The following is a 25,388-nucleotide window of genomic DNA, read 5'->3' as shown; positions in this document are numbered from 1 at the left end:
CCCGCCCTGCCGCGCAGGCGCACACTCGCGGTGCCGCCTGCTTTTGCGGATTCGCGGAATCCAGCGGGGGGGCGGCGGGGGGCTTTGAAGGCCGCAGTCCCGCCTCACGCGGGGACCGGAGCTCGCGGCCGCCCGCCAGTTGAGGCCGGGCCAGGCCGGGTGGCCGGTGCGCTCAGGGAGGGATCCCGCTGTCCCGGACGCCCGGCTGCCGGCAGCATGGAGCCCGCGCGCTCTGCGGTCGGACTCAGCGTCCAGGAAGCGGTGCACATCCTCCAGTCTTCTGAGGACGGTGGCCGCGTCCTCTCCGCCCTGGAGTCCCTACAGCGCTATCTGCGAGGAACCGCGGAGCCCGCGGAGCAGGAGGAGTTCGCAGCCAAGCACTTCGCTGCCGTGCTGCGCTGTCTGGTCGGCAGGCTGAGCCCCCGCTGGCTGCAGCTGTCGCCCGGCGACCGGCCGGAGCAGCTCTGGGACAGCTTCTTCCTGGAGGGCCCTGCTGACCAGGCCTTCCTAGTGCTGATGGAGGCCATCGAGGGCACTGCCGGGTGAGTGAGGCTGGGGGCTTGTGCAGCGGCCTGTGACTTGGAAGCACAGAAGGGCCTGGGGAATTGCGAACTGCAGGGTTCATTCTGGAAGGTGCCAGGGAGAAAACAGAGCCTGCGACCTGCTGACACTACCCCCCCCCCCCCCGAACTGATAGTGGCTGTGTTCTCTAAGATGGGGAGGACCTACCGGCATCTCGACCTTGCAGGACGGCGGGAGGAGGGGTGTTCACATCACAGCAGGCCCCAGCCAGCTCCCCTAGGCAGTTAGCATTGCTGCTTCGTGGTCCCAGCCCTGCAGTGAGGCTTTCTGGGCACAGTGGCAGCTCTCAAGGCCTCTTGGGATATTTTCAGGTTTTCCAGGGAAGCACAGCTTTTTTGACACATGCCTGCCATGGAACCCCCAGCCCCAGGCAGTTCCCACATTCAGCATCAGATCACACACAGATCAGTCCTTGTGAGGACTCTGAGGAGTCTTTGAGAAGCTGGGTTTTTAGAAGTTGCTGTGATTAAAAGCATGCACTCTGTGAAAATCCACGAAGAGCAAGGGAGGAGGTGGTAGGGCCCAGTTGCACTCACCCCACTTGTATCTGATTCAGGAGTGGAGTACAAAGCGTGTTCTTTCAGCTTATGAGTTAACACAAAATGTTACTGGAGCTGTTGGGACTACCTGTCTAAGGGGGACTGTGGAGACTCCCTTGGCCCGGAGCAGGCTTAGGGGCTCTGCCCGATACACCTGTCCTTGTTCAGCCCCAGCTTCCGTCTGATGAAGATGGCACAGCTGCTGGCCAGGTTTCTGAGTGAGGGCAGGGTAGCGGCCCTGATGGAGGAGCAATGCCGGCCGCAGATGAAGCCTGGCTTTCCCCTGCTCCAGGAGACACTACTCAGCAAGGTGGTGAGCCTGCCTGACCACCTGGGCAACCATCTGCAGCAGGATAACCTGGCCCAGTTCTTCCCCCAGAACTACTTCCCACTGCTGGGTGAGGAGGCCGTGCGGGCGCTGCAGTCAGTGGTGGATTCTCTCCGAGGTGAGTGCTGTGTCTCCCTGCCCCTCTTCTTAGCTGTCATCCCCTCCTTCTCCATCCACTTCCCATGCCAACTTGGGTTTGTCTCATATGCCTTTGGTGATGGCATTTCAGGCTCCTATGGCAAGGTGAAGGTGCTGGGAGGTCTTTGGGTCTGGAGGCAAGTGCTGCTGGTGGACTTGCTCACAGAGCACTAGGTATTATCCTGTGTGCTGTTTGGGGCTGGCTCTGCCTCTTCTGGGCCTCACAGGCATGGCTTCCAGTTTCAAGAGAAAGGAGTGTCTGGGGCAGTGTCATTCCATGGGTCAGTGGCCTGTAAGGCAAGGCCAGTGGGTGGATTTGCCTCTTCCTGCAGGATGGCCCCTCCCTTCTTATTTCTATCATGGGCTCACTCAGGCCTGAGCTGCACCTCAGTTCAGCTTGTTTAACTCTGATTGCTTAACTCAATCTCCTTGTGGTGCTGAGTTCCCACTGTGGTTCACTGTCCTTCCATGTGCTCAGGCCCAACACCCTAAGTCCCCTGTGACCTACACCCCTGTGGGACTCAGAGCCCAGGAGGAAGCTGGCACCCTCAAGTCTCTGCAGGTGTGTCCACCTGGTCAGGTGTTGTGTGTGTTGTCCCATGATCTCCTTGCTTTCTCTCCCAGGTGGCCTACACTGTTCTGTCTCCTTTGTGTCTCGAGTCCTTGGGAAGGTGTGCATCCAGGGGAGACACAGTGAGTAGAGCCTGCCTTGGGGGAAGCAGCACCTGTCTCTCCCATTCAGCCCTTGGGAGAGGTTGAGAATCACTGCAAGCCCCTCAGCAGCAGTGGGAGCCGGTCCCAGCCTTCTTTGGGGTCTCTATGCTAGCCCTGGGTCCACAGAGGTTTGTCTTGGGGCTTAGTTGTGCTTTGGGGGGTTCCCTTGCTAGCCCTAGGTCCACTGAGGTTGGCTCTGGGACTCAGTTGTGCTCTGGGGGGGTCCCCTTACTAACCCTGGCTCCACTGAGATTGGCTCTGGGGCTCAGTTGTGCTCTGGGGGGGGGGTCCCCTTGCTAACCCTGGCTCTACTGAGATTGGCTCTGGGGCTCAGTTGTGCTCTGGGGAGTCCCCTTGCTAACCCTGGCTCCACTGAGGTTGGCTCTGGGGTTCAGTTGTGCTCTGGGGAGGTCCCCTTGCTAGCCCTGGGTCCACTAAGGGCTCAGAGCTCTGGGGTTCAGTTGTGCTGGCTGGTGAGCCGTGGTGCTGTGTACACTGGACCAGTGGTCCCCTGGCTGAGTGCAGCTCCTGAGGCTCATGTCCTCTCTGTGTCTCCTCAGAGGAGATCTTGGGCAGGTTGGTGCCCCAACTGACAGCACTCACCCAGGGCAGCTGCTTGTGGCAGCGGGTCTGCTGGCGCCTAGTGGAGCAAGTGCCGGATGGGGCCATGGAGGCTGTGCTCACAGGGTTGGTGGAGGCCACTCCGGGGTAAGCAGCACAGCACTCTTTCCAGTCAGTGCATCTCTGGGGGTGGGGGGTGGGGAGTGGGCTTTGTGGCAGCTGCCATTCCCTGTGCTGCTTTTCCTGGTGGCCCTGCTGTAGCTGGTTGTCCTGTTGTATTCCCTGGGTGTGGTGGCTGGTGCTGCCTTAGTATTGCTGATTTAGGCTGGCCACTGGTTGTGCAAATGCACACACTGATGGTGCCCACCTTCATCATTGCCAGTGGATCCTCCACGTGTCCACGGCTTAGTACAGAAGGTCTCCTGCCCGGCGGGTTCTCCAAGTCCACACGCTGGGGGAACCATAATCTCTGCTGAGGCAGCAGCTCTTTTCAGACTTAGGGATCCTGTTTCTTTCTCGTGAAAACAGTGTAGGTGTTCTCCCAAGCCCTATTGGACAGGAGGACTGTGTGAGAAGCAGCCCGCAGACATTTCATCGCCCTGCACACTGTGTGTGTTGTCCTTCTGTCATGGTGTTGCCCTGCACTGTAGCTCACTCCTTCTACCTCACCCCTGACTCACCATTCCTTGCATGTGGTTTTATGCTCTGGGTGTCGTGTCTGACTTGGGTGTGGCGATGCCCTTTTGCTCCTTCCTCTCGTGTGTGTGTGTGTGTGTGTGTGTAGCTGGCATTCCTGAAAGCAGCCTTGTTGGGCCCTAGGGATGCTCATGCACCTTGCCCTCACCTGCCTCTCAGGTCTGCCCCAGGGCTGTGGTGGTTGGGCAGGGGAGAGCAGGCTTTGTGGTCTTTGGTTCCAGATGTGTGTGGACTCCTTCCCTGTGTCCTTCACCATCTGCATGTTGGGTTCCTGGTATATGTTGTAGAAGTTCCCCTGCAGGTTCTGGGCTCTTTCCTGTGAGCTGTTGGGCTTGGGATGGTGAAGATGCATTGCTGCTGTCACGGATGCTTCAGTGGGGGTCTTGCTCGGTCTTTGGAACCTTCTCTGGTATCTGGCTTGTCTCCGGCTTAACCCCCTTTTGTGTGAGGCTATGTATCAGTTTGCAGGTTTTTTAAAATTTATTTATTTATTTTTTATTGTACCCCTCTCTTCTTTTTCTTTCCAGCTTTTATGTCTATGTGTGGAATTTTATGTGATGAGTGAGGGTGAAATCCAGCCTGTCTCTCCACACTGGATGGGGGCTTGTTGGGCTTTTGCTTGCTGAAGGAAGCAGGGTCCCATACTCTAGATCTGATGCTTGCACACTATTGTTCTTAGGCCATATCTGGCTCATTTGGTGTTTTTTGTAAATAAAATTTCACTGGCGCCCACCGTGGTGCTGTGTGCCTGTAATTCCAGCTATTTGGAAGGCTGAGGCAGGAGGATCTTTTTCTCTTGCGTGCGCACTCACACACACAATTTTATTGGCATGCAGCCATACTAACTCATTTAAATATTTGCCTGTGGCTGCTTTCAGTCACAACTGCCATGTTGAGTGTTTGGTATAGCGACTGGCCTATGAATCTTAAAGTATGTGCCCTCTGGCCCTGTGCAGCAAAGGCTTGCTGCCCTGCTCTAGATGAAGTATGCACCCTGGACCTGGCAGAGCAGGGAGGGACTCCCTCCTATGTTGACCCTCTTAGCTCAGGAGTGGGACCCAGTCTCTACATGGGTTTTGACATTCAGGCCTGGGGGAGGGAAGTTAAGGACCCATTGAGGTTATCCAAGGCTCACAGTGAGCAAGTGGCAGGGCCAGGCTGTTGGTGCCATCAGAGGGTGTGCTTTCCCAGCCTGCCACCCGCCTCCTAGACACTCATGACTGGCTTCTTTTGCCCTTGCCTTATAGGCCTGAGGTCCTGTCACGACTACTGGGGAATCTGGTGGTGAAGAATAAGAAAGCCCAGTTTGTGATGACCCGGAAGCTTCTGTTCATGCAGTACCGGTGCACGGTGAGAATGTAGGGCAGGGCTTGGGCTGAAGGCCACCCTTGGTTACAAGAAGAATCACTATTAAAAGTGGAGGCTAACTCAGTGGAAGAATGTGTACCCAGCATGCACAAAGCCCTGGATTTGATTCCCAGCCACAGAAAACAGGTAGAGCAGTCACCTGGGAATTGTCAGTGAAGCAGCAGCACTGCCCTGCCCGGCTGCAGGCCCTGCTGCAGCAACACTGAGCAAGCCCAAGGGGGTTAGTGCCTTGGGACTTGGTTGTTGGGTGCTTCCCAGACACGGTGCAGCTGTCCTTGTGGTCTGGAGTGTAGGCTGTGACTGGAGGGCTGTGGTGGTTGGGCAGGGGAGAGCAAGAGCAGATGTCTTGGCCTGAGGAGGGACCAGCAGTGCATTGATGCCCATAGTGTGCCCAGCTCTGTCCCAGGTGGACAGAAGAGCTGTAGTTTCTCCTTGAGGAACTCACGTTATAGGCAGGGAGACAGTGCTACCTGCATAAACCATGGTATGTAATTCATAGCATGGCACATTTGGCACTGTGGGACCTAGGAGGCAGTCTCAGTGCTGCAGGGCTCTGCAAAGACCTCTCTGAGGGGATTGGCAGGTGCAGAGCCATGGTCCTGATAGAGGTCTGGCCAGGAGGACTGTGTGGCTGGCTTCTGAACACTGGTCCCAGCAAGCCGGCTGGCAGTGGTTGTGCCCCAGAGAGCAGGAGGTGTGGCAAGGGTGGGCTGCTTCAGGTTTGGGTGGGCAGCTGAGGTTTAAGCAGAGGCATCCAGACCTGACTGTGTTACCCAGACCCACCCTGGCCTCTGTGCAGAGGATGGGTGGGGGCCAAAGTGGAGGTAGAGCCAACTCGCCCTGGGTGCAAGGGGGTGAAGCAGGCAGGAGTCCTTCAGAGCTCTAAGGATGACGCAGGTTCAGCAGCCTGGATCAGGAGGCCTGCAGCCTCTTGAACCCTGGCTTCATGCCCTTGGTGGGGTTCAGAGAGGCAGGCGGACAGTGCAGTCCAGGCAAACAGAGAGCCAGAGATGGCCCCCAATCCTTGTCTATAGGGCATTTGAGGCCCCCAGAATATAGCCAACCAATGGGATAAACCCAAGTACTGGCGTGAACATCTGGCAGTCATTCCAGGTGATGGGGCTGCTGGACCAGAAGTGAGTAGCAATAGAGAATAACGGTGCTACAGCATAGCGCTAGATAAAGTGACCCAAGCCCCACACAACACACATGATGGTACCACCAGCTGCCATGATGCATGCCTATGAGCCCAGCTACTTGGGAAACTGAGGCAGGAGGATCACAAGTTTAAAGCCAGCCTGGCCGACTTAGTGAGGCCCTGTCTGAAAATAAAAAGTAAAAGGACTAGGGATGTAGCTCAGCATGAGAGCTTTCAAAAGGGAAGAAAACAAAGAACAAAGAGAAAGCTGAACAGCAGAGCAGGCAGTGCTGAGGTGGAAGGTGCACCTGGACTGAGCAGAAAAATCCAGGACCTTTGAAATGTAGCAGCTTGATGGCGACTGGTTTTCAAACATGGATGAGATAGAAAATTTCCTTAGAAAAGTGTATGTGCCCAAGCGACGAGTGCTGCACTGGGGTATGGCCCAGCAGGAGAGCACTTTCCTAGAGTGCTTGAAGCCCTGGGTTTGATTTCCAGCACTGAGGAAAAAACAAAAACAAAACTGACAAATGCAGAAGCAGAGGGTACCGAGGAGCAGTAGGAGGTGGAGGGCGGCACTTACCATACTAGTCCTCAGCCTGGACTCCTGGGCATGACACGCTCACCCTCAGGAGCCTCATGCAGGAGGGCAGCCTCTGCCTCATTAAGGACACCACTCTTGTTGTAGACACCCATGCTGCAGAGCCTGCTGGGGTACCTGGCCATGGACAGCCAGCGGCGTCCACTCCTCATACAGGTAAGTGCTACCTGCCTCTGACCCTGTGGTGACCCCAAGAGAAGGGAAGGCTGGGAGTCCCAACTTTGCTCCTGTTGGAGCCTTTGGGGTGGCTGTGGACACCAGCACCACGTGATCCTGGGCCATGGCAGAACTGCTGCCTGACAGGCTGGTGCTGTGCTGCCTGCAGGCGCTAAAGGAGCTGCTGGAGACCTGGGGCAGCAGCAGCGCTGTCCGACACACGCCCCTGGCTCAGCAGCGCTACATCAGCATGGCGGTGCTCATCTGCCTGGCACACCTTGGGGAGCCAGAGCTGCGGGACAGCCGGGAAGGTGAGCAGGTGGTGAAGGCACACCCCCACCCCAGGCATGTGAGAACCCCTCAGGATGCATGTTTGGTGCTTCCAGAGTTGCTGGCCAGCATGATGGCAGGTGTGAAGTGCCGCCTAGACAGCAGCCTGCCTGCCGTGCGCCGCCTAGGCATGATCGTGGCTGAGGTCATCAGCACCCGGATCCACCCTGAGGGGCCTCCATTGAGATTCCAGGTGAACAGGCTCCAGATCTCCCTGTTACTCCAGCTCAGTAGGTACCTCCCTTCCTGGGGCCCAGGCCCATGGAGTGTCCCACATTGGCTACACTGAGGCCTGAGGCCTAGGGGTGGTGGGTGTCAATCTCAGCTCCTGGTGATCACAAGGATCAGGGCTGAACGCATCAGCACGTGTTCCTCAGGACACAATCCCTGGAGGTGGAACTCCAGAGAGGTTGGGGTGAGGGAAGCTGTTGCCCTGGGGCTGGTCTGCCAAAGGCTGCTCTGGGCAGGCAGAACAGTGACTGGCCTCTCTGCTGCCTGCTTCCTGGTGTGAATGCCACTTGTGTGGCCAGCATGTTTCTCTGACTTCTGGGCCCTGCCCGGCCTTATGGCAGACATCCCCTCCTCCCTGGGACGTCTTCAGGGGATCAGCTTCCTGGGGAGCCCCAGCTCCTTCATGAGGAAGTGACTCTGTAGCCTTGGCACACTGAGTACCACCCTCAGGTCAGGGTGCACACTTGGAATTTGCTCTAGAAAAGGACAGGCTACTAAACAGGATCCAGACGTTTTTTAGAGGAGCCTGGCTCCAACTGTGTCTAACTGCAGAGAAGTGGTGTCTGAAGCCTGGTGGGTGTCAATGACTGGTATGTTTTGTATTTACAGTATGAAGAGGATGAGCTGAGCCGTGAGATGCTAGCCTTGGCCACTCCCTGGCCTGCGGGAGACACCTTGGAGGCAAGGTGAGGGTCTTCACATCCCTCATCCCCACCCTGTGTGTGTGCACACCTTGTCATTCTGGATTCCATTCACAGGACAGGAGTTAGGGAAGCAGTGGGTGGAGGTGCTGGGAGTGTTCCCACAGGCAATCCTGAATGCTTGTTCCTCTTGCTTCCCAGAGGCTCATCACTGAATCCAGTTGTGGCAGAGACCCCTGCAGAGACCATGGAGGGTAGTATGCCCCCAGCTCAGCTGCAGGGCTCTGACTCGGAGCTGGACAGGTAGGGCTGGGCTTCTGTGCTTGAGGGGTGGCACTGGCTGCACAGCAGAGCTGAGCTGTGCAGGTCACCAGCACAGTGGGGTGCATGCTGTGGGGTGGCTGTGCCCACCCCCAATGCCTCCTTCTGTTCTGCAGCAGTGCTGTGGCTTTTCAAGGCTCTGGGGACTTGGGGAGTGAATTTCAGCATTTTCAGGGCTTGCCCTTGAGGAGGGGTACATAAGTGGCACCTGAGTCCGAGTTTTCTCACTGAGAGTGGGCAGTTCCATTGTCTATTTTGTCTCATTTACAGTGACGATGATTTCATCCCCTACGACATGTCAGGGGACAAAGAGCTGAAGAGCAGCAAGGCACCTCAGTATGTGCGGGACTGCATGGAAGGTGAGCCTTGGTGGGGTCACACTGCAGGTCTCACCTTACAGCTATTTCCTCTGAGGTCTTCCCACCGTGCCCTGACACGCTGGGTCCATCAACTAGCTGCCCCTTGTTCAGGGTTGGGGCTGAGATGACTGAGGCCTTCTGTATTCTGTGTAGCACTGACCACATTTGAGGATAAGGATATGGAGCGCTGGGAGGCTGCCCTGAAAGCCCTGGAAGGCCTAGTCCGCAGGAACCCTGAGGCCACACGGGAGGTGAGCAAGAAGAGGGTGTTAGAGCAAAGGGGGAGGTTGCTAAGTACTCTGGTGGCAGGTCCCCTATGATGGCAGCTCTTCTTGTGCCATCTGCATCCTGGGTCATGGAAAGTGGGGACATCTTGCTGGCTGCTGCGCGTCTCCAGGAGACCTGGAGCCTCTGCTAGGTGGGCAGCAGGTGGGTGGCCCAGGCTCTGAGGTACACGTAACATACTGACTGCAGCCCTCATGTAGGTGAGTGTGGAGCTGGCCAGGGTACTGTTGCACCTGGAGGAGAGGACCTGTGTGGCGGGATTTGAGGAACTGCGCCAGAGAGCCCTGGTGGCTGTTACAGTCACAGACCCGGCCCAGGTAAGTCCCTGTGTGGGTGGCCCCACAGTGGGGAGCATTCTGACAGCTCTCTTTACTAGGTTGGGTGTGGTGTCTAGAGGGTGTGCCCTGTGGCCTGGTCCTCAGTGACCTCTCTGCCTGGCTCAGGCAGTTGAGTAACTGACCTCGTGCAGGGTTGACTGGTGCCTGGAAAGTGTGTCTATGGCCTGGGCCTGGCCCTCATTGGCCTCTCTCTGCATGGCTTAGGTAGCTGAGCACCTGACCTCACAGTTCTATGCCCTGAACTACAGCCTCCGGCAGCGCATGGACATCCTGGATGTGAGTGCCTCTGGACCCCTCTCCCTGTAGTCAGTTCCAAGCTGCCCTATTGTGGGGAGTTGAAAACTAATGTGGACAGTGACCAAAGCCTCCCCAAGTTACTTTGTTGACCTGAGAGGGCCAGGTGACTTCTGTCTGCTGTTTGAGTGTAGCCAAGTATGCAGGTTCACCACTGTGGGGACCAGGAGCTCTGGCAGCCGAGTTCCTTTGTTTTAAATAACAAAAGGCACCACTTAAATATAAACAAAATGTGGCGTCCCCATGGCTGAGTATCATCCAACTATGAAAAAGAATGAACCAGTGCATGAGACGTGTGGGAGGAGCTCGATGCCTGCTAGGCCCTTGGCGAAGGACCACCTGTGACAGGACTGCCAGGAATGGTGGCCTCAGAGCATGGCTGGGCTCCTTGTGCTTAGTGAGGAGCATGGTCTCTTAACACCATAGAATAGCCGAGAGATGACTATGCAGGCAGCGTGGGCCGCCACCCTGGCCGTCACCCTGATCCCGAGGCTCTGCCTGTTGTGGTGTTCCATGTATGCAGCAGCAGCAGTAGTAGCGAGTCTGCTCTCCTGAGACTGGCTCGCTTGCTGAGCATGCTTTTGGTCATCCTTTAAGGCTGTCTTCTCCAGAGGAGTGGCTCTGTGTGGAGGCCAGGGAGCCTCAGGGAGAGGTGGCGGTTGGGTTGGGCGTGCCCCACCTTCTTGCCTGCCCTCCCAGCAAGGCGCAGAGACCCACTAGCACTGGAGATGCCTTTCTCTGTGGCTTCCAGAACACCTGCCTTGTCAAAAGACTGTGAGGGCTGCTGGGTGCTGTTGCTGGTCTGGGGCTCTGTGGGGCTTGGTTTAAAGACTGTCCTTCCCCAGAGCCACAGCACTCCCCTGGTTGCTCCTCTCCTCTAGGTCCTGACTCTGGCTGCCCAGGAGCTGTCTCGGCCAGGGCGCCTTGGGCGGTCTCCCCAACACAGTTCCCTGGGTCCTGGCACCCAGTGCTCACCAGCACTGACTGCCTCTCAGTCTGGCAGTGTCATGGTTCCTGACTGGAGGGTGGTGGTAGAAAATCGGATCAGAAGCAAGACCCGGCACTTCTCCAAGGTCAGTTAGGGCTTTGGTCAGGTCCTTATAGGGAAAAGGCACTCTGGGTGGTAGGATAAGCAATTACATTCCTCCAGTGTTATCTGTGCCAAGGGGGTGGCAGGAGCCTAGGGCAGGGATGGCACCAACACTGGTGCTCCTTGAAGTGAGTTTATGGTACAGATCAAAGGTAGTCAGACCAGTGTGGATTTAACACGTGAATACAAATGCAGAAGTGAGAAGTCCCAGAATCCCGAGAGGTTTTCACCCAGGGTTGGCCCTGCTTTCCCTGGGATGTCTGGTGATGAGAAACTGTCATGGGGTGGTGGGGGTGGAGGCCAGAAGTTTACATCCCAGTGCCCAAGGGTTGCTGTATCATGAGGCATCATGAGGCCTGTCCAGCTCTGAATGTATTGCACACAGGGTTGGGACATGAGGCCAGGCACCTCATGCAGGTTGGGGTGTTGTGCTTGTGTTTGGCAGGGCTCTCCCTGGCAGGAGCCAGCAGGTGGCCCCAATGAATTCGCCTCCGTGGCTGGCTGTTTCTTTTTCCCCCTCATTCATCATTTTGACAGGTGAGTGGATTTCTGCAATCCGGACACACTCGCTGGTTGGAGAAAGCATCACAGCATAGGGCCTGAGTGGGACTTTGGGCAGGAACATGTTTGGTTGTTCTTAAGTTAATGTGAAGTTTTCTGGAAGCGTCCCTCTGCCATTAAGCTTTGCAGTGTGTCAGTCACTGCTGTGTCCGTCCACTCCTGGTCTCAGGGTTATGGATGGACTGGTAGTGCCCTGCATGCTCTCCACCCTGACTGCCACTTGCTCACCTCCTTCTGCCTTGGCCAGCACTGAGCTCCCACCCACCCTCAGGTGGGCCCTCAGGCAAGAGTGGAGAAGCTGTGCTTCTTTCTCACTGAGCCCAGCATATGTGCTGGGCATCTGGGAACACCTTCTCCCTGGCTCTACTGGAGCCTCGTGGGGTTGGGTGGTGACTAGAGCAAGAAGGCTCTGCAGAGCCTCTGGACCCAGGCTCTCCCTCTGTATCCCTGAGGCTAGACAGCCAGCCTTGAGGTGCCATGGCTCTGCCACTACTGGATTCTGTGTTGCAGGCCTCTAGTGACCTTTGACCTTTTGGGAGATGACCAGTTGGTTCTTGGAAGACTGACCCATACTTTGGGGGCCTTGATGTATCTGGCAGTCAACACCACAGTGAGTTGGAAAGTGGGAATTTCAGGTCCTGCCACATCTCGTCCACTGCTGCAGAGTGTGGGCTTCACCCAAGTGTTCGCATTGATGGCATAAGTACTGTGTGGCCCTACCTGTGGGAGGGGGTGATGGCCACAGTCATGGGCCTGGAGCACTGCGTACCTGACCTTCTCCCTTTACCATGGCCCTGAGGACAGGCCTGTGTGAAGCTACACAGGGGCATCAGATGTGTATCTTTTGGGTGCTGGGTAAGGGGAGTGGCATGCTGAACATGGTACCCATACTTCTGCTGGTTTTCAGGTGGCTGTACGCATGGGTAAGGCCCTGCTGGAATTTGTGTGGGCCCTTCGCTTCCATGTGGACACGTGAGTGTGCTGCGGGCTGCGGGCGTGGAGTCTCTGGCAGCAAGGTGTGGGCTGTGTGGTGGGAGGTAGCCTGACCAGGCCCAATGCGCAGTGTTGTGGATTGATCTGCTGGACTCAGGGAAGTGTCCCTGCAGTTCTGGCAGTGCTGTTTAGGGGCTCTGGCCACAGAGTTGCACCTCACCTTCTCTGCCTTCTTGCTTGGTAGCTATGTGCGCCGGGGCTTGCTTTCTGCCGTCTCCTCTGTTCTCCTCAGTGTACCTGCAGAGCGATTACTAGAGGACCTGCAAGATGAGCTGCTGGAAACCAGGTCCTGGCTGGCAGGTGAGTAGCCCTGGCTGTAGCGGCCAAGCAGGCAGGACATATGGGCATGTGAGAAGGCTGGAGCAATCCAGCTCATGAGTGGGCATGTCCCTCCCTGTTGTGCTGAGAAATATGGTTAACCTAGCATGGGCACAAGGGGGAGAGGACAGTCATGGCTGTGGTTGCTTTGGGGAATCCACTGAGCTTCCTGATAGAAGGCTATGCAGGTAGTGGAAGTGCTGGGAGCCTGCACCCAGACTTAGAGGTGCAGTGTCTGCCGTGCTTTGTCCCTTCCTCCCAGCTCCAGACACTGAACACCCCCCAGGCTCCTGAGCTGGACCCATGGACAGGCCCTCCAGCTGCCCTGGGATGCTCTGTGATGTCTTTTTCTTTCCATTTGACCCCAATTCAGGGTCTAGCTGAGGCTTCCACATGACTCATAGCTGCCCTGCCTCTTGGGCTTCTGGCCGGGCATCTTCTGTTGCTGTGCTTTTCCTGCTGAAGCCATGTGGCTTGTGGAAGGCCCCACTCATTAGGCCCAAGTTCCACTTGCTTGTCAGGCATCTGGGCCAGGCAGGGTCCCTCTTTACATGCTGCAGGTGCCCCAGGTAGGTGACTCTGGGCAGGATCATTGTAGGAAGACTGCCTCCCCATTGGTGATAGCGAGGACTTTATTGGTGTCTGTTCCATCCTAGCTGTGGGCTTCTTCCCTGCCTAGCTCCTGCCATGGCACAGTCCTAGTTTGAATGGGCATTGTCCACAGGAAGTGGAACAGATGAATCACTGGGTGCCAGGAAGAGCCAAGAGCAGGCTTTGTGGCTGTGGAGAGGGTCAGCCATCATCTGACCTCTCCCCAGCACCTGGGCTTGGGGTGCCAGGTCCCAGGAGCATGGCTTACCACCAGAGCTTGTGTCTCAGAGAAGCAGAGGGCTTTATCTCCCTTGAAGGGAAGTGAGGGATGCCCAGAGCCCCTGCCTCCTTTGTCCTTGTCTCCCTGTGGCCTTTGGGAAAGTCCCAGGCTTCTATTCAGGACCTGTCCCCTCTCTCTGTGTCAGTCCTGGTGGGGTGGAAGTACCAGCTCTGTCTCCTCACATGCAGTCTGGAAGAACTGCAGGAGCTCAGGGCTCATCTCCTCAGGCTGGTTTTAACCCAGGTTAGAGCTCAGGATAGCTGAGCTATGTGACTGGACTGTGGCCTGGATCCCTCCCTCCCAGTGGAGGTGTCTCCATCACCTGTCCCATGGTAGAGAGCCCTTTGCCAGGAGAGTGAGGTAGGTTGTCGGGAATAGGAATGACTGGCCCTGCAATGTACTTGTGTTGTTTTTACCTGGCAGATGTGGCTGAGAAGGATGTTGATGAGAACTGCAGGGAGCTGGCCGTGAGAGCGCTGCTGCTTCTGGAGCGACTCAGAGACAGACTCCTCTCCCTTCCCTCCTAGTCCCTGATGGACCCTAGGCATTCCTGCTGGGTGGGAGGAAGGCTTCCAAGAGTGGACCCCTGTAACCCCTGAGTTTGCAGTTTGACCAGATCTGGAGGGCCATCCGTTCCCAGTGTGTGCATGTAGGAAGGGTGTGTTCAGCTAAAAATATGGAGGGCCTCGCCCTGGCCCCCACAGGCAGAGCAACTCAAGTGCTGGCCTGCAGCTCCCAGTGGGCCCTGTGGTTAGGGAACGCCAGAAGCAGGAAGGAAGCAGCTGCTCAGAGCCCAGTAACAGAGCAGGCTTGGCCCTTGGCCCTTGGCCCTGTGGCTCAGTGCTGTCCCAGGAGAATAAATAGGGCAGGAGGTATCACAAGTCTTCCCTTGTGGTTTTCAGTTCCTAGAGGACTGTGAGATGCAGCCATGAAAATGGAGTGCAGTGTGAGGCAAAGAGGGGTGGAAAGGGCCTAGGCCTCTGAGAAAGTAGGCTTTATTGGAGTTGTAGGAGTGTCAACATCTGGTGGTAGCTGTGACCATCAGGACTCAGGCCTGGCCACAGTGGTCCCTGCTGAACCATCCTGGAGCCATCTGGGTGTGGGTGTGATTAGCAGTGATGGGCATCTCCAAGACCCAGGTGCAGCCTCAGTGCACCAAGTTCTACAAGTTCCTTCCACTCCACAACTGGTAGTCGGGAGAACCTGGGAAAGCTGAATCCACTGAATCTAGCTCCTTTAAAAGGAATTAAACCAAAACACCAGGGAAGCTGCCAAGTGCCCTGAGGCAGGAACGCTGAGGGAAGGCTTAGGGATACAGGCAGTCCTCTGCACACTGTGGGCTGGGCCCTGCTTACTTGTTAGACTGGAAATTCCAGAAGCAGATCTCAGCAGCAGGACAATGGCCAAGGCCCATCAGGGGCCATTCTCTACCTCCTCCACCACCTCATCGTGGTCCTCGATGCTGTTGTGGCGGATCCGCTCAGGCACCACGCGTGTCAGAGGGAGGCCCAGGCCCTGATGCACGGCATCCACTGTCTGCTGGTCCACGTAGTAGGACATGTTGGCAGAAGGAAGTCTCTTGCGCATCTCCTCGAGGTACCTGTAGGCCTAGGGCAGAGGGAACAGCTGTTACTTAAAGGCCCAGTGGACACCTCAGCATATGAGAGCCAATGGAGCCATCTTGTCTGTTCACTGTAATAAGGTCACCTCAACACGAAGTATCCACTCTGTCCCAGGGGTTGTAAGCAGGGAAGCATGCCTTTTGAGGTTTCTGGTATTTACAAGGGGACATGTGTCCCAGGGCAAGGTATGTTTCAGGCTGTGGCCAGTATGAACAACTGAAAACCAGAACCCCAGAGAGTCCTCTGGCAACTCGGAGCAAGAATGTGGTCCAAGTTCCAGAATTGTATTCCCTCTAAAACTGCTCCCTGGATGGTGGTGGACCTGCTGTGGGAGGGTGGATTCCATTTCCGTCTACTGTAACACATGTACTTGCTGGAATGCAGGGCAGGCATTGTTTTTTCAGCTGAGTATAAGACTTATCCCAATTCTATCGCATCTCCTGTGTGAATGGTCCTTGATCCTAGGCCTGTAAACTGGAAATGTCAATGGGTTTCCTATGTGATTTCATTTGGTCTTGCCAGGGGGACATGTGGAAGGGCACAGTGGTGACACTCATAATGGAGCTCCAGGGCCAAGGCAGGATGGGCCTTAGCCTCCTCAGAGCACCAAGCTTAAGGCCTCTTCATCCTCAGGGAGGGACACATACAAATGGGGGAGGATATATGGGGCTTTATGCTGCTTCTAGGGCTCACTCCCATGGGGCACATGAATTCAGAATGTGATCAAAATTTTTAGCAGCTTTTAAATTGTTAATGAGAAATAACAATTTGATCTTAGTATTTAAGGCTTAAAGATGGTGAAATACTTGGAACAATTTTATTTTGGATAGATAAAGCTAGTAAGCACAGAGAAAAATATGAAGATCATGTAAGTAAAGGTAAAATCTGCTTTCTGGAAGGTTCACTGACACTCTCATGCAATCAGCCTATATGCAGAGACTTGCTAGGGGTGGGAGGCAGCCCAGTGCAATGGAAGAGTGTTCTCCTGGGTGTTCACAAACCACCTTACATACATCAGGACCCATGCTGGGTGTGTGGGACAAGGTGAGTGGGACAGGAGTAGAGCCTGGCCACAGCAGGACTCAACCAACACAAGAGGAGGGAAGAGTGAGGAGCTGAAAGAACCTGGAGTAGAGGTTGCACAGCAGGTCCAGTGGGCGTGCTTATTCAGTTGAAGATTAGACTGTTGGGATGAAAATAATGTCTGAGATGAAAAATTTAGGTGGGGTTAACATTGGTGGACATGACAGAAGGAGAGATGATGAAGCCGGAGCAATAGCAACTTCCCAGAATGAAACACAGAAAATACTGGGGGGTGAGTGGACAGAAGAGTGAGTAGAGCCAGAGGACAGTAGGCCCAAGTGGCTAGAGCAGAGGAGAGAAGGAACAGAACCTTCAGTCTGGGAGGAGACTTACAAAAAGGTGTGTTTGATAAAGGAAACATATCTAGAAGACAAAGAAGGTGACCCAACAACAAGAAGGCAAGAACCAAGTACAGTGACCACGAATTGAGAAGTACATGAGAAGATGCCCAGCATGGCTGAGTGAGGACCAATGACAAGTTGTGGTCAACACGTGCTGGTTCACATGTGGGTGTTGTTCACAACTTCCTCAAGAATGAACAAAGTGAGCTTGGCCCAATGATGCACACCTCTTATCCAGGTACTTGGAAGGCTGAGGCAGGAGGATCACAAGTTCAAGGCCAGTCTCAAAAAATAGAAGGACTGAGGATGTTACCTAGTGGTAGAATGCTTGCACAGCATGTGCAAAGCCCTGGGTTACAATTCTCATCTTGTGAGCTGAGGCAGTAGCTCAGTGGTAGAGTGTGTACCTAAAGTGCACAAGGCCCTGGGTTCAGTCCCCACTGCCCATGATAAAGACTGAAAATCACATCTGAGCTGAGCACCAGGACCTGGGTGCCTCACCATCTGGAACTCCTCCCTCTGCACGTAGTGTTCCACCAGGAAGCTGCAGACGTCCCCAATGCGGACAGTGCTGTCTAGGTCAGGCTCCTCCAGGAGCAGCTCGCACTGCCTGATGGACTCCTGGGGGTCCTCTGTGTAGGTCCTGCCCAGAGAAAGGGTATGCCTGAGTCCTGAACCCAGAATCCGCTGTGTGCCAGGGGGCAGTTCAGTATATGTCCTATAGCGGTAGCTCTGGGAATGGTGGGGGGTGAATTTTTTGTGAAGGTAATTTCTGTGAATTAAGTTCATTAATTCCTTAAGTTGTTCATAAGTTCAGCACTCCCTGCTCACAAGTGTGTGGTGTCCTATGCTTGGACACCAAGATCAGGGGCTTGTAATCCTCTTGCTGCCCTAGAATCTAGAGGGGACGGAAGCTTCTAGGTTACAACTGATGTGGGGGTTGCTTAGTGTCACATGGAAGCGGGGTGGCGAGGGATGTGCCACCTTGCCCAAGGCAGAAGGGCTGGCTTAAACACAGATTGGCACATGTGACCAGCACAGAATCTGTGGCAGAGACCAGGGAGGGGACCTGGCAGGATGTAAACTGGTTCAGGGCAGGCAACTGTAGCCATTAGGGTCCAGGATCCCTCCAGCTATGCTGACTGTCCCGGTGTGCCACTATGGACAGCTGAGCCCTAACAGGCTACTCCTACCCCCTATTCATTTCCTCTTCATTCATACATACCCCGTCCTGTGGTTAAGACTACATCTTACCCATCCTTCACTCCCGACCCCTGCAGCCCAGGTTGGGAGACCTAGGTCAGCGACCTAGGTCATAAGGCCACACAGGCAGCAACCTCCGAGGAGTCAGCTTAGTGCAGCATTGTTTAATAGTGTGGGCAAAAGCTGAGCCCTGGGAGCACACAGATGTTTGTTTACATGGTGGCAGAGTGAGTCTGAAAAGTTCAATTACCTACCAAGAGATAAAAACTAAGGCGATCCACCAAATACTTAGACCCTATGTGCTGTCTGCCTGGGCCTCCTCTACATGACGGGACTACCTTGTACAGCACAACAACCCCTCCCCCTCAGCATAACCCCACCAGGGTGGCTGCATTCCCTGACCAGGGCTCCCTTGGACACATCTTTTCTTGACCAGACCAGATCTGTGTGTCTAGGGATTGAACCCAAGGATACTTACCCATGGGGTGCTTAGTCTTTCTAAGTTGCTGATTCTCCTGCCTCAGTCTCCCAAGCTGCTGGGATTACAGGCATTGCCACTGTGCCCAGCTCTGATGGTTTTTGGAACAGCCTTCCCAAGGTAGTGCCCAGCTCTGGGGGGGCCTCCTAGAAGAGCTCAGAGGAACTCCTCTAAGAGTATCTATCAGAAACAAAAGCTTGGTCTGGTCTGATCTCTTGCAGTCAGTCCAAACTCCCTGTAAAGGTGGTAGGCAAGTCATGGGTTGCAGCTGAGTGTGCTGGTGCATGCCTAGAATCCCAGTGGCTTAGGAGGCTGAGGCAGGAGGAGTGCAAATCCAAGGCCAGCCTCAACAAATTAGCAAGACCCTGTCTCAAAAATAAAAAGGCTTGGGGATGTGGCTCAGTGGTTGAGTGCCTCTGGGTTCAATCACTGGTATTAAAAAAAAAAAAGTTATGGGGTATAAACAAAGAGCACATGGCACATGAGGGTTCAGGGCCAGCTGTCTGTGTTTCCTGTCCCATTTCCTGTGGGGACACACCTGCGGGCCTGGGTGAACCTCTTCACCAATGCCATCTTGCTCTGCAGCTGGGCCAACTTGGTCTCCTGGTCCAGAGGGCTCTTGGCCTTGGCCTTGGATAGGCACTTGTAGGCCTCAGTCAGTGCCCCGTGGGCCTTCTCGTAGTTCTGGTACTCATCAATCTCCACCTGCATGAGGAGATGTGTCAGGACCAGGGGCTCCCCAACCCTCCCTAAACCTGTGGGGACCCCAGGAGGATCTGTACCTGGGCACAGGCATCATAGAAGCCAGCTAGGAGGTCCAGGGCCCGCCCCTTTGTATAGAAGCTGATGATATTCTTCATGATCTCCGGCTCCTTCCGCCAGTCCAGGGACTGCAGGTAGTTGGCAGCCATGATGTAGATTTCCTTCTGCCTGGAGACGCCTGCAAAGAACACGATCTTCTCCGTGTCTCCAGACTTGAGCAGTGCTCTCATGGCCTAGGCAGAGGAAGACCAGGGTTCGGGTGATCGGGGTTGGCCTGAAACGCTCTGGGCAGGCGGTTTCATTTGCTGCTAACCAGAGGATGAGCTTCGTGTTGGACGTGGGACAGGTAATAGGCCTTACATATCATGGTCCCCGAAGGACTCCTTCAAAGCCCTGGCCAGAAAAGCTCATCCCCTGTTTGGGAAAACCAGAGAATGGAGAACCATGCCAAAGGCACAGCAGTGGCCCAGCTGGCCTCACCTTCAGCTTGCTCCCGGCCTGTGTGTACTTCTTGGTGGCCAGGTGGTAGTTGCCCTGACGCATGCAGCAGTTGGCTATCTGCTCCAGCAGCTCGCGCCGGGACTCCTCAGACAGGTCCTTAGAGTCCTTGGACACAGTCATCTTCTCAGCCATCTCTTCAGTGATGATCATATTCTGTTCTAGGCACAGCTGCAGAGCCTCATGATACTGTGAGAGTGCCAAAGAAATAAGGGGCTGTTATCTGGAGCTGCTGAGGAGGCCCGAGGGCCTACGTGGCCCTCACATCTATCACTCTTAGAGGAAGCCAGGCCCTGTGACTCCACAGTGACCACTGTCTGCAGCTGAGGGATAAGAGGAAGGGACAAGGGTACTTCAAACACACCAACCTAAAGGACATAGGCTTACTCATGTTATTTTCTCTCATTCTATTAACATTCTAGAGCTTTCTGAAAATATACTTTTTTTTTTGGAATGAAATATTTGATATGGGCAAAAAAGAAATAATTATTTTCTTTTTTGGTACTGGGGATTGAACCCAGGGGCACCTAACCACTGAGCAACACCCCCAGCCCTTCTTTATATTTTATTTAGAGACAGGGTCTCACTGAGTTGCTTGGGGCCTTACTAAGTTGCTGAGGCTAGCTTTGAACTCATGATCCTACCTCCTCAATCCCCAGAGCTGCTGGGGTCTCAGGCATGTGCTACTGTGCCCAGCTATGATTTATTTTTTTCCTTGGTACTGGGGGCTGAACCCAAGGTTAGGGATAATTCTTATTTTTTGGTACTGGGGACTGAACTTAGGGGCACTTAAGTGCTGAGCTAAGTCTCCGGCCATTTTTATTTTTGAGACTGTGTTACTAAGTTGCTGAGGTTAGTCTTGAATGACTCTCTTGTCTCAGACTCCCAAGTCCTATGCCCAGCTGGTTTTTGGGTTTTTCTAAAACTCCCCCGGACCTGGATGCTTGTTCATGTACAAGACCCCAATCCTTTTAGATCTCATGTGGTATCTTTTATAATCTGGGAGCTTCAATTGTCTCTTATTAGTCTTCTTTTCCAGATTTCACTGGTTATTTTGACTTGTCCAAGTTTTCACTGTGAGGCTAGCAGAGTCAACTTCTGTAGTTAGGAAACCCTCTGGCACCCCCTTGGGGCTGCAGCGCTTGCAGACTTCCTCAAGAAAGATCTCCACATGGATTCATCCGGTCTTTCTGACCAAGAAAATGGCGTGTGCCTTCTCACTTGGGCAAGAATTCTTTTATTGCTAAGTAGCAAGAAACAAAACTGCACATCTAACTTTTGCTTCAGGAAGAAAGAGCTTTCAATATGAACAGGCTAAAATTTTGGATAATTTACAGTTTTCTATGTATCCATTAGGTTTCTATTGAGAGCAATTTTTTTTGCTTAAAAAAGATAAATGAAAGGGCTGGGGTTGTGGCTCAGTAGTAGTGCTTTCCTAGGATGGGCAAGGCCCTGGGTTCGATCCTCAGCACCACATAAAACAAAATAAACAACAACAAACAAATAAAGGTTAAATTAAAAAAAAAATGAGTGAAGGGGCTGTGGCTGTGGCTCAGAAGTAGAGTGCTTGCCTAGCACTGGGACCTAGAGGACAAGAGGCTGTGCCAACAGTAACCAGATATGAAAACCAAATACTGTTTGATTCCATTTATCTGAAGCTTCTGGAGGAGCCAAAACCATAAAGACAGAAAGTGGAAGAGGGATTGTCAGGTGTAGGACAGGAGTGAGGAGCTGTTCAAGGGGCAAGACATGAATGTTATGGAGATTGGCTGGGTAATTATGTGAATGTACTCAGTACTCTGACACTGTACCCTTAAAGAATGACTAAACTGGGTGGGTGATGCACCCAGTAGTCCCAGTTACTCAGGCAGGAAGGCCTGAGTTGGAGGCCAGCCTGGGCAAGATAGCAAGACCCTGTCTCAAAAAATAAATAAATGAAAGGTAAGATATGCAATTCCTGTCAGCACACAGGCGTGCTGACTCCCTGGCTGACCTGGAGACACAGTAGGCAGGAGGCAAGGGTGCCCTCTTGTTCTCAGAGCCCTTTGTCTCTAGCACAGGGAGCAGCCACAGTCCAAGAGGGAGTGGAGCTATTCCCTCCCTGAAGCTTGGGCACCTGGTGGGCAGAGTCCCACACCCACCAATCCTGCACCTTCTTGGCAGCCAGCAGCAGTTCCACAGCTTTCTCAAACTGCCTGTGTTCAATGCAGAAGTCAGAGCATCGGGCCAGGAGGGCGGGGTCTGAATTCTCATCCAGGTCCTCTGCTATGAGCTGCAGGGCTGCAAACTGCTGGGTGGTGAAGGCCAACTCCAAGGCCTTGGAGAAGTGGCCAGCCTGTGGACAGTGGTGGAGCTCTGAGTGCCTGCTCAGGGTCAGGGGACCCCAAACCTAACCCAGCTGGGCTCCTGGAGCCCTGCAAAGACAAGTGTCCCTGGTCTCTGCAGGAGCCTATCACCTTCCCCCTCAGGTCCCGTGGGTCCCCAACTGGGGTTAACCCTTTACCTTGTGGTATAGCATGACTGCCCTGTCCATCTGTTTGCCCTTCTCCTCATAGTAACGAGCTGCCTCAATCATGTCCTCCGGAGAGCTCAACAGGGCCAAGTTCATGAGCTGGTCGTCCAAACCATTCTCCTGTTGGGTGGGAGCAGGGCTAAGTGGGCAGTTCCTGTTCAGCACGCTCAAACCCACTTAGGTTTGTGAATATGGTCAGTTGAGTGTCTGCTTCCATTCAGTTTGGCATTGCCAGGTGATTTATGCCTTATGATTTATGCCTTCTTCTTCTTCTTTTTTTTTTTTTTTTGGTAGCACCATAAAAGCCTCATAAAATGCTAGGCAAGCCTCTGTACTCAGTTGCACTTCCAGCCCTCCATCATGATTTCAGCCAGCACAATGCCTCAATGGGTCTATGTACCAGGACTTGCAGTGTTTCATTTTACAAAGCACTGCAAGATACTTGACATGAGGGATCTTTCCAGAAGTGAGACCCTGGGCTGGGACATTCAAAGAAGTTTTTTAGTTTTGTTTTTTAGTTGTTGATAGACCTTTATTTATTTATTTATATTTGGTGCTGAGAATCGAACCCAGTGCCTTACACATGCTAAGCAAGTGCACTACTGCTGAGCCTCAGCCCCAGCCCCCATTTTTTAAAATATATATTTTTAGTTGTAGGTGGATACAATACCTTTATTTTTATGTGGTGCTGAGGATCGAACCCAGTGCCTTGTGTGTGCCAGGCAAGTGCTCTTCCACTGAGCCACAGTCCCAGCTCCCCTGGGCTGGGACATTTTTATGGATGCAGAATGTCTAACAGCTTCTGATGAGGTAGGTGCCTGCCTGTTCATGAGGGTACACTCAGCCTGCCCCCTACTGGCTCAGGAGTACTGGATGCCAGAACACCCAGCAGCTGTTCAGTGCTTCACCACATCAAAGGGAGGGAGCGAGATGGGAGGAAGCCAGGCAGAGCCAAGAGGATGTGGAAAACAGTGGCAGGGTATGGGTGTGCACCATGATTTTTTCCACCCTTGCCACTGAAACACTTTTTTTTTTCTTTTCATTTTTTGGAGTACCCAGGATTGAACCTGGGCACTTGACCACTAAGCCACATCCCCAGCCCTAGTTTGTATTTTATTTAGAGACAGGTTGCTTAGCACCTCACCTTTGGTAGAGGCTGGCTTTGAACTCGTGAGCCTCCTGCCTCAGCCTCCTGAGCTGCTGGGGTAACACCCAGTGGTTTTAGCTACCGCGCCAGGCTAAAACACCCAGAATAAAACCTTGAAAACAGCAATGCTGCACTGTCTGGCCTCTGCCCAGGAGAAGCCACCAGAGGCTGCCCTCTCTGTTACCTTACATAGGCGGATGGCATTGTTGAAGGCCTGTGCCCGCGTGTAGAAATGCACCGCCTGCTTCACCTCCTCCTGACTCTCATACTGCCGGGCGAGGTGATAAGACGCTGCCCAGTTTCCAGTCTCGTTGGCTATTTCGGCAGCCTAGAAAGACCCAAAGAACCCAGTAGTCTCACACTCTCTGAGCAGGCCAGCTCCCCCCGGACACACTCACCTTCTGGATGTTGCCCTGGAAGCAGTGGATGCGGACCAGGGAGAAGTAGTCCTGTGCCAGTTCATAGTAGCGCAGGGCAGCATCCATCTCTGCCTGGCTCTCCAAGTACTGGGCCCACCACCTCCACAGCGTCCTACAGAGCAGCCCCCAGGGCCACAGGGCTTCCGTTAAGTCCTGTTCTCCCCAGTAGGACCATTTTCCCATGCCACACTCAGACCAGCTAGGGAAAAACAGGTCTCCACAGGAGACCAGAAGGGAGAGGCCCAGGGACAGAGGGGGTCTTTGTATCCCAGGACAACACTGGGAACCAAGAGGACACTCCTATACTCCCACAAGAAGCAAGGGCCCCCCTAAGCAGTACTCTGCTGGACGACTTGAGTGCTGCCCGCTGGGACACTGACTTGTCCTTCATCTTATTAATGTAGAGCTCCAAGGACTGCAGGTCTTCAGAGAGCATCCTGGGCACCTCGAAGCGGTGGGTGTCGGACTTCTCATAGCTATGGAGGGAGAGATGGAGGACCTTGGTCCTTTTGATCTTGGCCCCATGATCAGAGGCCATGTCAGAGACAGGTCAGGGCAGTGGTCTGCGTGGTACCTGGCCTGCAGCCCTGGGGCCTGTGTGCTGTGTTCAGGGACAATGGAGTGTCCTAAGCTGTGTGGATTCAAGAGGCCAGTCATAGCTCAGGGCTCCTCACATAAGTTCCAGATTATGGAAGAGAATCTAAGTACAGCTCCTGCTCTGGGAAGGGCTGTTCTGCAGCCAAGTCCCAGAGGTGACATGAGTCCTAGTAAGACCCCCAGCCCCACCTGTGTCACAGTGGCTAACACCACAGTCTTATCATCTTCCTTGGACATAGAGGCCATCATGTGAGGAAGGTGGCCCGGGTCTCTAGGGCTCTCCTACTGACATGGGACCTGTGCTGTTCTTGACAGTCCCCCCCAGGAGGGTGCCGGCCACCTGGAGGCAGGCCTTTCCTTTGGGAGCTGTTGTGGCCCAGGCAGCCCCACTCACTAGCTGAGGGCCAGGCCACGGTCAGCGCTGGCCTCCAGGTGCTTGGCATAGTTGTAGCAGGTGGTGCGCAGGTGGATGCGGTCGTGCAGCTCAGCCACAGCCACGGCGTTCTGCCACTGGCCAGAGGCCTGGTAGAGCCTGTTCAGGAGATCGTAGCGCTGGCACTCTTTATACAGCTGCTCGGCCTCCTCCTGGAGAAGAGAGAGCACTATCACCGCCATGGTCTGGCGCCCTGGAGAGACTGTTCCAGGAGATACGGTGGTGGTCACTATATCCTGTGTGGAGCTCATTGCACAGGGAGGGCACAGGGCGGCAGCTGCCACCAACAGGCTCCTGAGAAAGATGCAGCGCACACTAAGGGAGGACGGACACTGTACATGTGGACATAAGGCATGGGCCAACATTATGAGACAAGCACTGCTCACCCCCAGCACCTTTCTTGTGCCCACCTGAGCATTGCCAAGGGAAGAACTGGCTCTACTGCCCTCCTGCCCTTGCCATGCCCCAGGGGAACCCCTGTGCACTCCTGCAAAAGAGCAAACCCTGTGGCACAGTGCTGTCATCTCCCACTACTGACATGTGGGTGGGCAGCCTGCCCCCTGCCCATGTGTGCAGCAAGTCATCTGATGCTATGGCAGGGCTCTAGCCTATGTCTGGGGGTGCCATCTTCTGGCTGCTCTGGGAGAACTGGTGTGTAATGAGCTCTGACAGAGAGCAGATAGGGAGGAGGCAAAGACCAGAGGTTAGCTTGAGGGGCTTCCATTTGTGAACATGTGGCCTGACAAGTATACCCACCACCTCCCCTCTGTCTGCCATGTAGGGTCCTGAGAAATCTAGCAACTGGCCTCTGCCCTGCCTGTCAGCCTGCCCAGTTCTCCT

General features: G+C 54.3%; 2 protein-coding genes across 5 annotated transcripts in view; one reads left to right on the top strand and one right to left on the bottom strand.

Annotated features, from left to right (window-relative positions):
• The first annotated feature begins 83 nt into the window (after positions 1-83).
• Positions 84-15,562, top strand: Telo2 (telomere maintenance 2). 2 transcript variants are annotated; one of them, XM_076840987.2, is made up of 20 exons: positions 84-542; positions 1,290-1,567; positions 2,212-2,280; positions 2,862-3,009; positions 4,806-4,908; positions 6,753-6,821; positions 6,991-7,132; positions 7,208-7,344; positions 7,992-8,068; positions 8,225-8,326; positions 8,615-8,703; positions 8,857-8,954; positions 9,189-9,305; positions 9,531-9,602; positions 10,502-10,693; positions 11,156-11,247; positions 11,782-11,881; positions 12,179-12,243; positions 12,449-12,564; positions 13,877-15,562. In XM_076840987.2, the coding sequence occupies exons 1-20, from the start codon at positions 217-219 to the stop codon at positions 13,978-13,980; spliced, it is 2,496 nt and encodes an 831-aa protein (XP_076697102.2). In that variant the 5' UTR covers positions 84-216; the 3' UTR covers positions 13,981-15,562. The 2 variants fall into 2 exon arrangements, with proteins under 2 accessions (XP_076697102.2, XP_076697103.2); XM_076840988.2 differs by lacking the exon at positions 10,502-10,693.
• Ift140 (intraflagellar transport 140) overlaps positions 14,433-25,388 on the bottom strand; it is a 75,830-nt gene continuing 64,874 nt past the window's right edge. For all 3 annotated transcript variants that reach the window (XM_076840984.2, XM_076840985.2, XM_076840986.2), the window contains 11 exons: positions 24,510-24,700; positions 23,899-23,994; positions 23,498-23,630; positions 23,284-23,427; positions 21,944-22,072; positions 21,593-21,775; positions 19,423-19,629; positions 18,963-19,175; positions 18,719-18,885; positions 17,001-17,142; positions 14,433-15,061 (listed from right to left, as the gene is read on the bottom strand). In XM_076840984.2, coding sequence (XP_076697099.2) covers positions 14,867-15,061; positions 17,001-17,142; positions 18,719-18,885; positions 18,963-19,175; positions 19,423-19,629; positions 21,593-21,775; positions 21,944-22,072; positions 23,284-23,427; positions 23,498-23,630; positions 23,899-23,994; positions 24,510-24,700 — 1,800 coding nt within the window. In that variant the 3' untranslated portion in view covers positions 14,433-14,866. The remainder of the gene's footprint in view (positions 15,062-17,000; positions 17,143-18,718; positions 18,886-18,962; positions 19,176-19,422; positions 19,630-21,592; positions 21,776-21,943; positions 22,073-23,283; positions 23,428-23,497; positions 23,631-23,898; positions 23,995-24,509; positions 24,701-25,388) is intronic.

Source organism: Callospermophilus lateralis, chromosome 19 (genome assembly GCF_048772815.1).
Source record: "Callospermophilus lateralis isolate mCalLat2 chromosome 19, mCalLat2.hap1, whole genome shotgun sequence".
In the NCBI taxonomy this organism is placed as follows: Eukaryota; Metazoa; Chordata; class Mammalia; order Rodentia; family Sciuridae; genus Callospermophilus; species Callospermophilus lateralis.
This window is presented reverse-complemented; position numbering and strand designations above follow the sequence as displayed.